The sequence below is a fragment of the Oncorhynchus tshawytscha genome, linkage group LG12 (genome assembly GCF_018296145.1).
Source record: "Oncorhynchus tshawytscha isolate Ot180627B linkage group LG12, Otsh_v2.0, whole genome shotgun sequence".
NCBI lineage: Eukaryota > Metazoa > Chordata > Actinopteri > Salmoniformes > Salmonidae > Oncorhynchus > Oncorhynchus tshawytscha.
In genome coordinates, this window is record NC_056440.1 from 16,560,239 (window position 1) to 16,572,922 (window position 12,684).

General features: G+C 42.8%; 1 protein-coding gene across 2 annotated transcripts; it reads left to right on the plus strand.

The window, feature by feature from the left end:
* The first annotated feature begins 1,035 nt into the window (after positions 1 to 1,035).
* Positions 1,036 to 11,332, plus strand: smyd1b (SET and MYND domain containing 1b). Of its 2 annotated transcripts, XM_024438245.2 has the most exons (10): positions 1,036 to 1,297; positions 2,633 to 2,830; positions 3,067 to 3,280; positions 3,401 to 3,531; positions 3,774 to 3,812; positions 4,945 to 5,140; positions 9,653 to 9,745; positions 9,822 to 9,985; positions 10,077 to 10,245; positions 10,364 to 11,332. In XM_024438245.2, exons 1-10 carry the CDS (start codon positions 1,176 to 1,178, stop codon positions 10,523 to 10,525), a joined length of 1,488 nt encoding a protein of 495 aa, XP_024294013.1. In that variant the 5' UTR covers positions 1,036 to 1,175; the 3' UTR covers positions 10,526 to 11,332. The 2 variants fall into 2 exon arrangements, with proteins under 2 accessions (XP_024294013.1, XP_024294014.1); XM_024438246.2 differs by lacking the exon at positions 3,774 to 3,812.
* Positions 11,333 to 12,684: the final 1,352 nt, after the last annotated feature.

Consider the following 12,684-nt stretch of genomic DNA (forward strand, 5'->3'; position numbering starts at 1 on the left):
TTGATGTGACACTTATTATTTTTTTAAACTTTTACTGTTCAAAAGCAATGCCCCAAGTATAAATGCAATGAAGTACACACGCGAAAGGGTAAAAAAAAATACATGTATTTCCTGTGCACCTTTGCCTTTGTCTCCCTTTGTGTGAATTATTTGTGATGCCACGCTCAAGAAATGCGTTTTTAGCTAAATAGTGTTTTCTAGACACAACTGCAAACTTCAAGGAGTAGGGAATTCAAGGATTTGGTCTGATGGGGATTTCTGGTGTTATCGGCCTTCCCCCTTGCATGAGGAACAAAAGCTGTGCCATGTCATGAGGATACCTGGACCACCTACTGAAATGTGCCTTTTGTTAATCAGGTGATAAATCAGGTGATAAATGAGCTGAGAAGGAGACTAGAGTAGGACTAAAGTAAGACTTTTTTTAAATAGGCTGTCTTCTGCCAAGTTTATGAAGATAACTTATTTAATTTGTTTAAAGTAACACTGTCAATCCCATATTCTTGGACATGGTCGCCCTAAAGATTTTAAACAGGGGTTAATGATATTCGCCAGGCCTTATGATATCATACTTGACACCCCACCTAGTCATAGATAGAGATAGAAAGAGACAGAAAGAGATAGAGAGAGAAAGTACCAGAACATGGTGGAGGAAAGGAGATAGTGTGGTGCTGGGTCTGACTAGCTTCCAGCAGCTGTCCAACGTCACCACAACTGACTCCTGACAGACAGGCCCAACTGAGAGACCAAAATACTCCCCAGGACCCAGGAGAGACCAACTCAGGACAATGTGTGTGGGGGTGTGGGGGGATTCAACAGATCAAAGGAAAATAACAATAAAACCATTAAAGTAATGGTAACTTTCTCAAAAATGGCAGATGAGCTTTAAGGACACTAGAATGCGATTGTAGTGATTTTGGTCTAGGGTTCCTTCAAGACTATTTTAGTGGCACCCTTCAAACCCACACCAACCCCCTTCTCTCTCTGACTTGGTTCAGCTCAAGTGGTGGAAGTCTATTTTAGTAGATTGGGGTGTGGAATGTGCAGTTGTTGAAGAACGTGAAAGATCTACTTTGTGGAGGACACCCATACAGTACTGACTTCCAGTCTCTCTCTCTCTGTCTCCTTAACCTAACGGACTGTTTCTCTGTCTCTCGGACCGGACCACCACACCTGACATGGACAACATTGAGGTGTTTGACTCACCCGGAAAGGGGAGGGGCCTTAGAGCCACTAAGGAGCTGCTTTCCGGAGACGTTCTTTTCTCAGAACCCCCTTTTGCTGCAGTTGTCTTCGACAGGTAAGAAGATGCTGCAGTATGGATGGGGTTTGGCTGGGCACATGAGACATGACTAACTCCTAATGCATGGGCGACCACACATGAGCCCAATATACCGATCCCGTGTTATATGTCTTTATGGCTGCGTTTACACAGGCAGCCCAATTCTGAAACTTTGCCACTTATTGGTATTTTGGCCAATCTGATCAAATCTTTTGCCAATTATTGGGCAAAAGATCAGAATTGGGCTGCAACCATTAACATGTGTTATTCACAGCCACATATAATTAGTTCAAAACATGTACATATTGTAAAATGGTGATGAGGACAGGTCACACACAGGTCCCATGCATGCTGACACATAGGCTAAAGCCTGCCATCGTTTAGTTGAAGATACAGCACTTTACCATGTTACTGTACTGTATTGTTCTATACTGTACTATGCTGTAGTTCTCTCTGTCATCTGCACATGATTGGACATGACAGTTAGATGACAGCCGTATGAACTGGTCTGTTGTCACACCACATGTTCTCAGGGCAGTGGGACAGGCCTGGACAGGTTAGGTCTCAAGAAGCAAAATACATTATTATTGTGGTGGAGCATTTTTTGTTTATCTGGAGAGACACAACAAACTTCACAAGATATTATAGGTACAAATCAGTTTGTGAACAACAAGATCAGAGTGCTATGACCTCAGCAGGGGACAGATACGTGGGGTCAAAGGTCATCACATGAAGTCATGTGGGGATGTACTTTTCCATCCTTCTTCCCCTGCTGTGGATCATCGAACTAGCCTCAATCTCATGTAAGTAAGTAAGCATTGGACAAGTAAACTTTGCTGGAGCCAGAAGGCCCAAATCTCCTATTTCTGTAGTGTGTACAACAGAAGAGGCTAGTGGGAGGAGCAATAGGAGGACGGGCTGATTGTAAATGCCTGAAATGGAATTAATGGAACGGAGTCAAACGTGGTTTCCATATGTTTGATGTGCTTGATATTGTTCCATTTATTCCATTCCAACCATTACAATGAGTGTTTCCTAATATAGCTCCTCTCAACAGCCTTCTCTGTTGTACAAGTACACCCCCTGTATAGGACCACAAGGCCACTGAGTTGGTTAAACCTCGTGTGGCCTGCAGTAGGCCTATAGAAACTCTAACTCTATATATCCCTCTCTTCCATTCACATCCTTCATACTCCCCTCACTCTCTTGTCTGTCTCTCTCTCTCTTCTCTCTCTGTCTCTCTCTCTGTCTCTGTCTCTCTCTCTGTCTCTGTCTCTGTCTCTGTCTCTGTCTCTCTCTTCTCTCTCTGTCTCTCTCTCTATCTCTGTCTCTCTCTCTCCTCTCTCTTACTAGTCTTGCAGACAAGATCTGCCACAGCTGTTTCCGCAGACAGGACAAGCTGCAGCGCTGTGGCCAGTGTAAGTTCGCCCAGTACTGTGACAAGACATGCCAGAGCGCTGGCTGGAAGGAACACAAGCTGGAGTGTGGAGCCATCAAGGCTTTTGGGGCCATCGGGGACAACTTCGGCAAGGCACCCAATGAGAACATCCGGTGAGGAGGGATTGTGTGTGTGGGTAGCACTTGTGGTTCGTGGGTGAGGTGAGGTGAGGGGGAATAGAGGAGGAGGAGCCAAAGACTTAGGGGGGTGCATGGGGAGTGAGAGATGGGGGATGCAGGGGGATAGAAAGTGTGCAATGTTGAATAGTTTACTGTCAATTGAGTCATTATCATGTTGTGGATGAGCATCAAGGTTTGACCTAACAACTCATGTTCCGTGTCCCTGTCAGTTTGGCCGCCCGCATCATGTGGCGCCTCGATAAAGAGGGCGGTGTCATGTCAGACATGCAGATGACCTCATTGGACGATCTGGAGAACCACATCAGTGACATGCCAGAGGATGATCTGAAGGAGCTGAAGGTGGACATCCACAACTTCTTGGACTACTGGCCACGCAACAGCAAGCAACACCGTGTAGACGACATCTCGCACATCTTTGGAGTGGTAGGTTCTTCCCTCTTCTCTTTCTTCTCTCCATTTCTACCTATTTCTCTTCCTGTTTCTTCTTATTCTATCACTTTCCTTTTTTCATCTGTCCATCTGTTCCTCTCCATCCCTCTGTAGATCAACTGTAATGGCTTCACAGTGAGTGACCAGAGAGGTCTAAATGCTGTGGGAGTGGGTCTGTTCCCTAACCTGTGTCTGGTCAACCATGACTGCTGGCCTAACTGCACTGTCATCCTCAACCATGGCAAGTATGTACTGTAATTCAATAACAATAGGGACACCATGAGCATTGAGGTTGACTGAGTTGTAAGCTGTGTGTGTGTGTGTGTATGTGTGTGTGTGTGTGTGTGTGTGTGTGTGTGTGTGTGTGTGTGTGTGTGTGTGTGTGTGTGTGTGTGTGTGTGTGTGTGTGTGTTGGTGTGTGTGTGTGTGTGTGTGTGTGTGTGTGTGTGTGTGTTTGGTGTAAACTGCTTCTTGCTTTGTCTTTCAGTCAGTCGGCTGTGAATACTGTGTATCACTCTCAGATGAGGTGGGTCTTTCTGGTACAATAGTATAACCCCAACAACTTCCTAAATATCATCAATTAAAATCTCACCATCATAAATCCTCATCTCCAACATCATCAATAAAAACCTCACACCCACCCCCCCTATGATGCATCACTATCAGACATAAACTTGAAACAGGGTTCTTCATAGGAAGGGCTCAGTAAGACCTGACTTCCAGTTTAAAGTTGAGTTGCTTCACCAATTCAAAAATGGTTGCTTGTGTAAAGGACATCACACTGCTCACTCCTGATTCGACCCATACTGAGGCTCGAACCCAGGACCTCTGCCTCGTAAAAACACATGACCACCTTCCTCAAGTGTCTTACCAAGTCGTGATGCCAAATAGCTAGCAATTTGGCAGCACAAGTGGAGACACTTCAGGTGGAGGATTTTCACAGATCCCCAAGTGCTACATTCACCCCCTAAGCTCACTCCGCAGAGACCCCAGCATTGATCTTAGAGCAATTGCAGATTGGGGTCAGGGCACCATTGTAAATGAGGAGTGAGTTTCACAAATCCTCATCTGCTACACTTGCTAACTTACTAATTCTGTTACAACTCCACCTACCTCTCCCAGAGCCATATCTTTAGATATATCTGGCTCTGCCCTCCCCCTTTCCACCACTCCAGTCCTGCAAGTCACTTGCACCACCTGTTTGCAAGCCAAGCTCAGCAAACAGAAGGAATGTCCACCTGTCATCATGTCTTCCTTCACCATTTGTGCTGTTGGCTCTTCTCTGAACATTGTGTTTGGGTTTCCCTCTGTCTGTCTATCTCTGTCTCCGTCACCCTCTGTCTGCCCCTGTCTCTCCGTCTCCTTTTCTCTCTGTCTATCTCCTTGTCTGTCTTTTACAGAGTGCCGTGTGAGTGATAGTAGACAGTAGCAAATTCTATGCTGGTGTTTGGAAATATTGATGAAAAGATCTGTGTAAAAATGTAACCAAATGTTGCCTAAGACCCCTCAGGTGATCTGTGCATTGTCACATGTCAGTGATCTACAACTGTAGCTATGGGTTCATCTCAGAATTCCATTTTAGACTATTGAGATGCACCCTGCCCTTTGCCTCCGGAGCACCCCACATAACCCCCTCACTGTCCCTCTCCTCACCCCAGGATTGAGCTGCGTGCCCTGGGCAAGATCGAGCCGGGTGAGGAGGTGACAGTGTCCTATGTGGATTTCCTGAACGTGACTGAGGACAGACAGAGACAGCTGAAAATGCATTACTTCTTTGACTGCACCTGTGAACACTGTAAAGGTCACATCAAAGATGACCTCAAGATGGGAGGCAAGGAGGTGGACGGGGTCAAGGTAGGGGCATGTGAATGTGAAATCCACCCATGTATGTCATTTAAATTTGACCAACAAATATCCCACTGGGTTCAGATCATGACTTATTATGATAGGATCAAATGATGGGTCCTAGGACTGATTATTGTTTAAAGTGAAAAGAACTGAACCTTGTGTTGCTTTCGATTTATGAACATCATATCCTGTACTAGGCCTTGTGGGAATGTGTTGACTTGCTGTAGGCTAAATCACTGCTAGCTGTAACATAAAATCAAACCACTTTAAAGTTGCTAATAGGCCATGAGTCCACTCACATTCTTTCCTACATCTAGATGAGTCACTGCTTCAGAGGTCAGACTCAGGACAAAAGCCAGCCAAGACAGCTGCCCTCGACGACTACGCTCATAAAAGCAATACCCTAACATTAGAGTACTGGGACTATAGAATTAAAATTCTGTTCCTAGGGCTTTTGTCAGTCAGTATGTACACAGATGGCATCATTATGAAAACTGAGAACATTATTGAGCATCTGCAACGGTGACATTGGTAACAAGGCACAATGCATTGTCACGTGATAATAACGTGTTGTCATCGGTGTCAATCAGTGTGTAATTTTGACAAGACGAGACTGACATGTGAGACATGTCTAGTGACACGTTATATACTACCCCCACATGTATTCCAGCATACATACACGACCAATAAAAAGTTTTAGAACATCTACTCATTCAAGGGTTTTTCTTTATTTTTTACTGTTTTATACATTGTAGAGTAGTAGTGAAGACATCAAAACTATGAAATAACAAATATGGAATTATGTAGTAACCAAAAAAGTGTTAAACAATTCAAAAAATATGTTATATTTGAGATTGCTGAAAGTAGCCACCTTTGCCTTGAGCAGCTTTGCACACTCTTGGCATTCTCTCAATCAGCTTCATAAGGAATGCTTTTCCATGTGCTGAGCACCTGTTGGCTGCTTTTCCTTCACTCTGTGGTCCATTTGTTATGGAATTATGTAGCAACCAAAAAGGTGTTAAACAAATCAAAATATATTTTATATTTGAGATTCTTGAAAGTAGCCACCCTTTGCCTAGATGACAGCTTTAAACACTTATAGCATTCTCTCAACCAGCTTCATGAGGAATGCTTTTCCATGTGCTGAGCACGTGTGGCTGCTTTTCCTTCACTCTGCAGTCCAACTCATCCAAAGCCATCTCAATTGAGTTGAGGTCAGGTGATTGTGGAGGCCAGGTTATCTGATGCAGCAATCCATCACTCTCCTTCTTGGTCAAATAGCCCTTACACAGCCTGGAGGTGTGTTGAGTCATTGTTCTGTTGAAAAACAAACGACAGTCCCACTAACTGCAAACCAGATGGGATGGCACATCGCTGCAGAATGCTGTAGTAGCCATGCTGGTTAAGTGTGCCTTGAATTCTAAATAAATCCCTGACAGCGTCACCAGCATTTAATATTTTTTATTTATTTAACCTTTATTTAACCAGGTAGGCTAGTTGAGAACAAGTTCTCATTTGCAACTGCGACCTGGCCAAGATAAAGCAAAGCAATTCGACACATACAACAACACAGAGTTACTCATGGAATAAACAAAATATACCGTCAATAACAGTAGAACAAAAGAAAACAAAAAGTCTATGTACAGTGAGTGCAAATGAGGTAAGATAAGGGAGTTAAGGCAATAAATAGGCCATGGTGGCAAAGTAATGACAATATAGCAATTACACACTGGAATGATAGATGTGCAGAAGAGGAATGTGCAAGTAGAGATACTGGGGTGCAAAGGAGCAAGATAAATAAATAAATACTGTATGGGGATGAGGTAGGTAGATAGATGGGCTGTTTACAGATGGGCTATGCACAGGTGCAGTGATCTGTGAGTTGCTCTGACAGCTGGTGCTTAAAGCTAGTGAGGGAGATAGGAGTCTCCAGCTTCAGAGATTTTTGCAGTTTGATCCAGTCATGGGCAGCAGAGAACTGGAAGGAAAGACGACCAAAGGAGGAATTGGCTTTGGGGGTGACCAGTGAGATATACCTGCTGGAGCGCGTGCTACGACTGGGTGCTGCTATGGTGACCAGTGAGCTGAGATAAGGCGGGGCTTTACCTAGCAGAGACTTGTAGATAACCTGTAGCCAGTGGGTTTGGCGATGAGTATGAAGTGAGGGCCAACCGACGAGAGCGTACAGGTTGCAATGGTGGGTAGTGTATGGGGCTTTGGTGACAAAACGGATGGCACTGTAGTAGACTGCATCCAATTTGTTGAGTAGAGTATTTCAACATTGCACCCCCACACATCACACCTCCTCCTTCATGCTTCACGGTGGGAACCACACATGCAGAGATCATTCGTTCACCTACTCTGCATTTCACAAAGACAAGGCGGTTGCAATCAAAAATCTAAAATTTGGACTCATGACACCAAAGGACAGATTTCCACAGGTCTAATGTCTATTGCTCGTGTCTCTTGGCCTTAGCAAGTCTCTTCTTATTATTGGTGTCCTTTAGTAGGGGTTTCTTTGCAGCAATCAGACCATGAAGGCTTGATTCACATAGTCTTCTCTGAACAGTTGATGTTGAGATGTGTCTGTTACTTTATTTGGGCTCCAATCTGAGGTGCAGTTAACTCTAATGAACTTATCCTCTGCAGCAGAGGTAACTCTGGGTCTTCCTTTCCTGTGGTGGTCCTCATGAGAGCCAGTTTCATCATAGCACTTGATGGTTTTTGCGACTGCACTTGAAGAAACTTTCAAAGTTCTTGAAATTTGACAGATTGACTGACCTTCATGTCTTAAAGTAACGATCGACTATTGTTTCTCTTTGCTTATTTGAGCTGTTCTTTCCATAATATGGACTTGGTCTTTTACCAAATAAGGCTATCTTCTGTATACCACCCCTACCTTGTTACAACACAAATGAATTGCTCAAACTCTTAAGAATCGGTCCCTTTTTTTTGTTGTCTAAATTGTTGCCTAAAATGACATACCCAAATCTAACTGCCTGTAGCTCAGGCCCTGAAGCAAGGATATGCATTTTCTTGGTACCATTTGAAAGGGAACATTTTGAATTCTGTGTAAATGTGAAAGGAATGTAAGATAATATAACACAATAGATCTGGTAAAAAATAATACAAAGAAAAAAACGTTTTATTGTATTTTTTTCTACCATCATCTTTGAAATTCAAGAGAAAGGCTACAATGTATTATTCCAGCCCAGGTGCAATATAGATTTTAGACTGATCCAACGAACCATTTCATTTCTGTTCAAAATGTTGTATCTAGACCGCCCAAATGTGCCTAACACTTTTCATGTTCAAAACTGTGCACTCTCCTAAAACAACAGCTTGGTATTATTTCACTGTAATAGCTACTGTAAATTTGACAGTGCAGTTAGTTTAACAATAATTTAAGCTTTCTGCCAATATCAGATATGTCTATGTCCTAGGAAATGTTCTTGTTACTTACAACCTCATGCTAATCGCATTAGCCTATGTTAGCTCAACTGTCCCGCCAGGAGCCCACTGATCCTGGAGAAGTTTTAAGAAGGAAAGAAATTCCACAAATTAACTTTTAACAAGGCACACCTGTTAATTGAAATGCATTCCAGGTGACTACCTCATGAAGCTGGTTGAGAGAATGCCAAGAGAGTGCAAAGCTGTGATCAAGGCAAATGGTGGCTACTTTCAAGAATGTCAAATTTTAAATATGTTTTGATTTGTTTAACACTTTTTTGGTTACTACATTATTCCATATGTGTTATTTCATAGTTTTGATGTCTTCTCTATTATTCTACAATGTGGAAAACAGTAAAAATAAAGAAAAACCCATGAATGAGCAGGTGTGTCCAACCTTTTGACTGGTACTGTATATCTTTACTCCGTAGTCATTGGACATTCTTAATTCCATTATTTTACTTTTTAAATTTGTGTGGATTGTTGTGTATGGCTAGATATTACTGCACTGTTGGAGCTAAAAACACAAGCATTTCACTGCATCCACAATATAATCTAGTAAATATGTGTATCCGGGCAATAAAATGTGATTTAAGCAAGGCACTTAGACAAGCTCCAGGAACACTGCACTGTGGTTGACTGTGCTCTTTCCAATGTGTGTGTTTTATTTTTTATCTATCCTTTATTTAACCAGACAAGTCATTTAATAACAACTTATTTTCAAAGACGACCTATGAACAGTGGGTTAACTGCCTGTTCAGGGGCAGAATGACAGATTTGTACCATGTCAGCTCAGGGGTTTAAACTTGCAACCTTCTGGGAGCTAGTCCAACGCTCTAACCACTAGGCTACCCTGCCGCCCAAGGGTGTGTGTTGTCTGGGGTAGGTGGGAGCAGAGCAGAAGAATAATATTTTTCTCTAAACCAGGGCTCCTCTCCTCTCCTGACCTCTACTGTCCTATTCTCTCATCTCCTGTCCTTTTCTCTCCTCTTCTCTCCTCTCCTGTCCTTTTCTCTCCTGACCTCACCTGTCCTCTCCTGTCTTCTCCTGTCCTCTCTTGTCCTGTAGGTACCTGAGGAGCAGGTGAAGGAGGTAACAGAGTACAGTCTGCAGATGCTGCAGAAGATGGATAAGGCTCGCTTGGAGGGGAACTACCATGAGGTACAACATAAAGACACACACACACTGGATTCCAAGCCTGAATCAAACCTCCCACTCTCCTCCTCTCTCCTCCCAGGTTATTAAGATATGCAGGGAGTGTATGGAGAAACAGGAGCCAGTGTTGGCTGATACACACATCTACCAGCTAAGGATGTGGAGCACAGCCAGCGAGGTATCAGCCTACCTGCAGTTTATTGACGAGGCCGCTGACTATGCACGCAAAATGGTGGACGGATACAAGTAAGTACAATTGACCATAAGAAACCTCTTAATTAACAGAGTTTAGAAAAAACTGTGTAATTAAATGTATCACTGTATCATATTTTGACAGCAAGCTATACCATCCATGCAACGCCCACCTGGGGATGGCAACCATGAGGGCAGGAGTGACCCACTGGCAGGCAGGGAAGATAGAGGTGGGACACGGCATGATCTGTAAAGCCTATGCCATCCTGCAGAGAACACACGGACCTACACATCCCATCACCAAAGACCTTGAGGTAAGACATGAGACATGCACACACACACATGCATTCTCACACATAAATGCACACACACAGGGAACGATCTCCAAGATTAAAGTCACCTTGACGACCTGATCCCTCCCCCTCTCCCTAGGCTATGCGTATGCAGACAGAAATGGAGCTGAGGATGTTTAGAGAGAATGAGTATATTTACAAAAGTATGCGGGAGGCTGCCCTGAAGAACCAGCCAATGAACATGATGAACGAACCTATGGCGGAGAGCGTCAAGAATCTCTTCCGCAGGCAGAAGAAGTGATCTCACACACACACACACACCACACACAGACACACACAATAGCATAGCAGTGTACACAGTACACACCTTGATATCAGTTTACATACAGATTGTCAGAGGAATGAACCCCTCTCAGTTCCAACATCCTTGGCTCCTCACCAACCATACTGTATCTGGGAGACCCCTCACCCTCATATCCCCTCTCTTTATCCCCTTGTCAGCTACACTGGTGTGAAAGAACTAGTAAAAGCAAATTCCCAAAACACATCCACCATTGCTTTAACCCAACTTGCATTTTCAAAATCACTAGAAATTGAGGAAGCCACTTTTAAACTATTATGGGCCCTTTAATGGAAGGATTCGGGCCCATCTGGTAACCCTTATATTGTAACAGACTAGATGAACGGCCCTACCAAAGCTTTAAAGCTAGAATCCTTAGTTGCTGTATCTATTTTAGGACTTATAAATTAATTATATATACCTATTGATTCTTGAAGAATATAACTTATAAATATATAAGCTTGTTTTACTCCAATGTTTGTAAACAATGGAAATGTAAACAAACACTGTATAGCTTTAAAACATGGGTAAAACTATAATTATTATATTGTGAATGGTCAGTCCTTGCATCCATAGCTCTGTATATCAAATTGAGAGTGGTTACATTTCTCCAGGCCCATCTATCGGCCTCATACCAAAACAGAGGAGGGGTGACCGCTTTGTTATTGGTTCAATTAAGAATTCTAGCTTTATTTTCTACACTGCTGGGCTTTTTTAACTTTATATAAAAAAAAGTAACGTCACATTAAAATTGTTGAGAAAAATCTATTGTTGGCTTGTGTGCTGATTTCCTAATGCATTGAATCCCACTGATCCATATTCTTCCAAATTCCAAAATTGGTGTCTCGTTATTGTTGAATTTCTCAATTTTCCCTGAAGTTCTGCCTAAGTATGTAAAATGCTATTACAATGCATTGCAGTGAGACCAGACGATTCCATGCCTTTTAAATGATATTAATCCACAGTGCACATTTGTTTGCTGCTGTGCCAGCTACAGTCATGAGCGGAAAAGAGAAAGAGCTTCATCTAGTGGATACATTTAATCATTACACTCAATATATCTATGCCAGTGCAGTAGACCTACAGGGCTTATAAGGCTGTAATAAGAGCACGGGTGGTGGCGAAGGGTTGAATTGCATTCATGTCACATAAGTCATAAACAGTTCATTCATTCACAATGTATTGATAAATGAACCCTAAAATAGTGTTATTAAATGAACCCCCCCATACATATGCCCCTGGACTCATGTGAGGAGGGACTGTGAGCCCAGTCACTGTGGAGAGCAGAGGAGATTCTCTGCCAAAGAACATCATTCCTCCCACAGTGCACACATACACAAGCAGAGGGAAGAGGAAACTTCTGTACTTTCTGAAAGGCCAACACCAGGTGGTAAGGGTAGACAACATCACCTCTGCCACACTGACTCTTAACACAGGGCCCCACAAGGATGTGTGTTTAATCCCCTCTTGTACTCCTTGATCACCATTGTTGGGGGTAATGCCTTACAAAGTAACACGTTAGATTACTCAGATTACTTTTTTGTGGTTAAGAGGAACCTAACACATTCGTTTTTCACTTTAAGTAATCAGTTATTTAGTTACTTTTTCAAGTAAGCAAGTATTTGGAACAATTAAAAAATCCCTCCCTCTATGTTTGTTGAGGGTCTCTTTCTGTTTCCCAGAGGAACTGGCTCTTGGACAACTCCCTAATTTATTGCTACTTTGGAGGAAAGCAGTGAAATACATAACCAAGGTGTGATTGAAGGTGTGCAGTTTTATTTAGACTCTGAGTCATGAATGTTGTAATGTGTTGAATGTTCTAATAAATGTCCTAAGACGTTTTCTTTTGAAAAGCCTCCTGTACAGCTGACAAAACTCATTTGACAGGTGTGCAGCAGGTATGTGAGGGGTTGTAATGTCCCTTTTCATAGCCGGGCATTTCAGCAAATAAATGCCTGTTTCAAATAAATGCCGTGTCTAAATGAATTGTTTTAGAGTGAACTTCAGTGAGTACCGTTAAAGATTGTGCAAAATAAGATAAAGGTGAGCAATATTATTGACATGGATGAGACGGCAGTGTGGTGTTACTTATTCGGCTCAACTGGATACATTCTCTCACT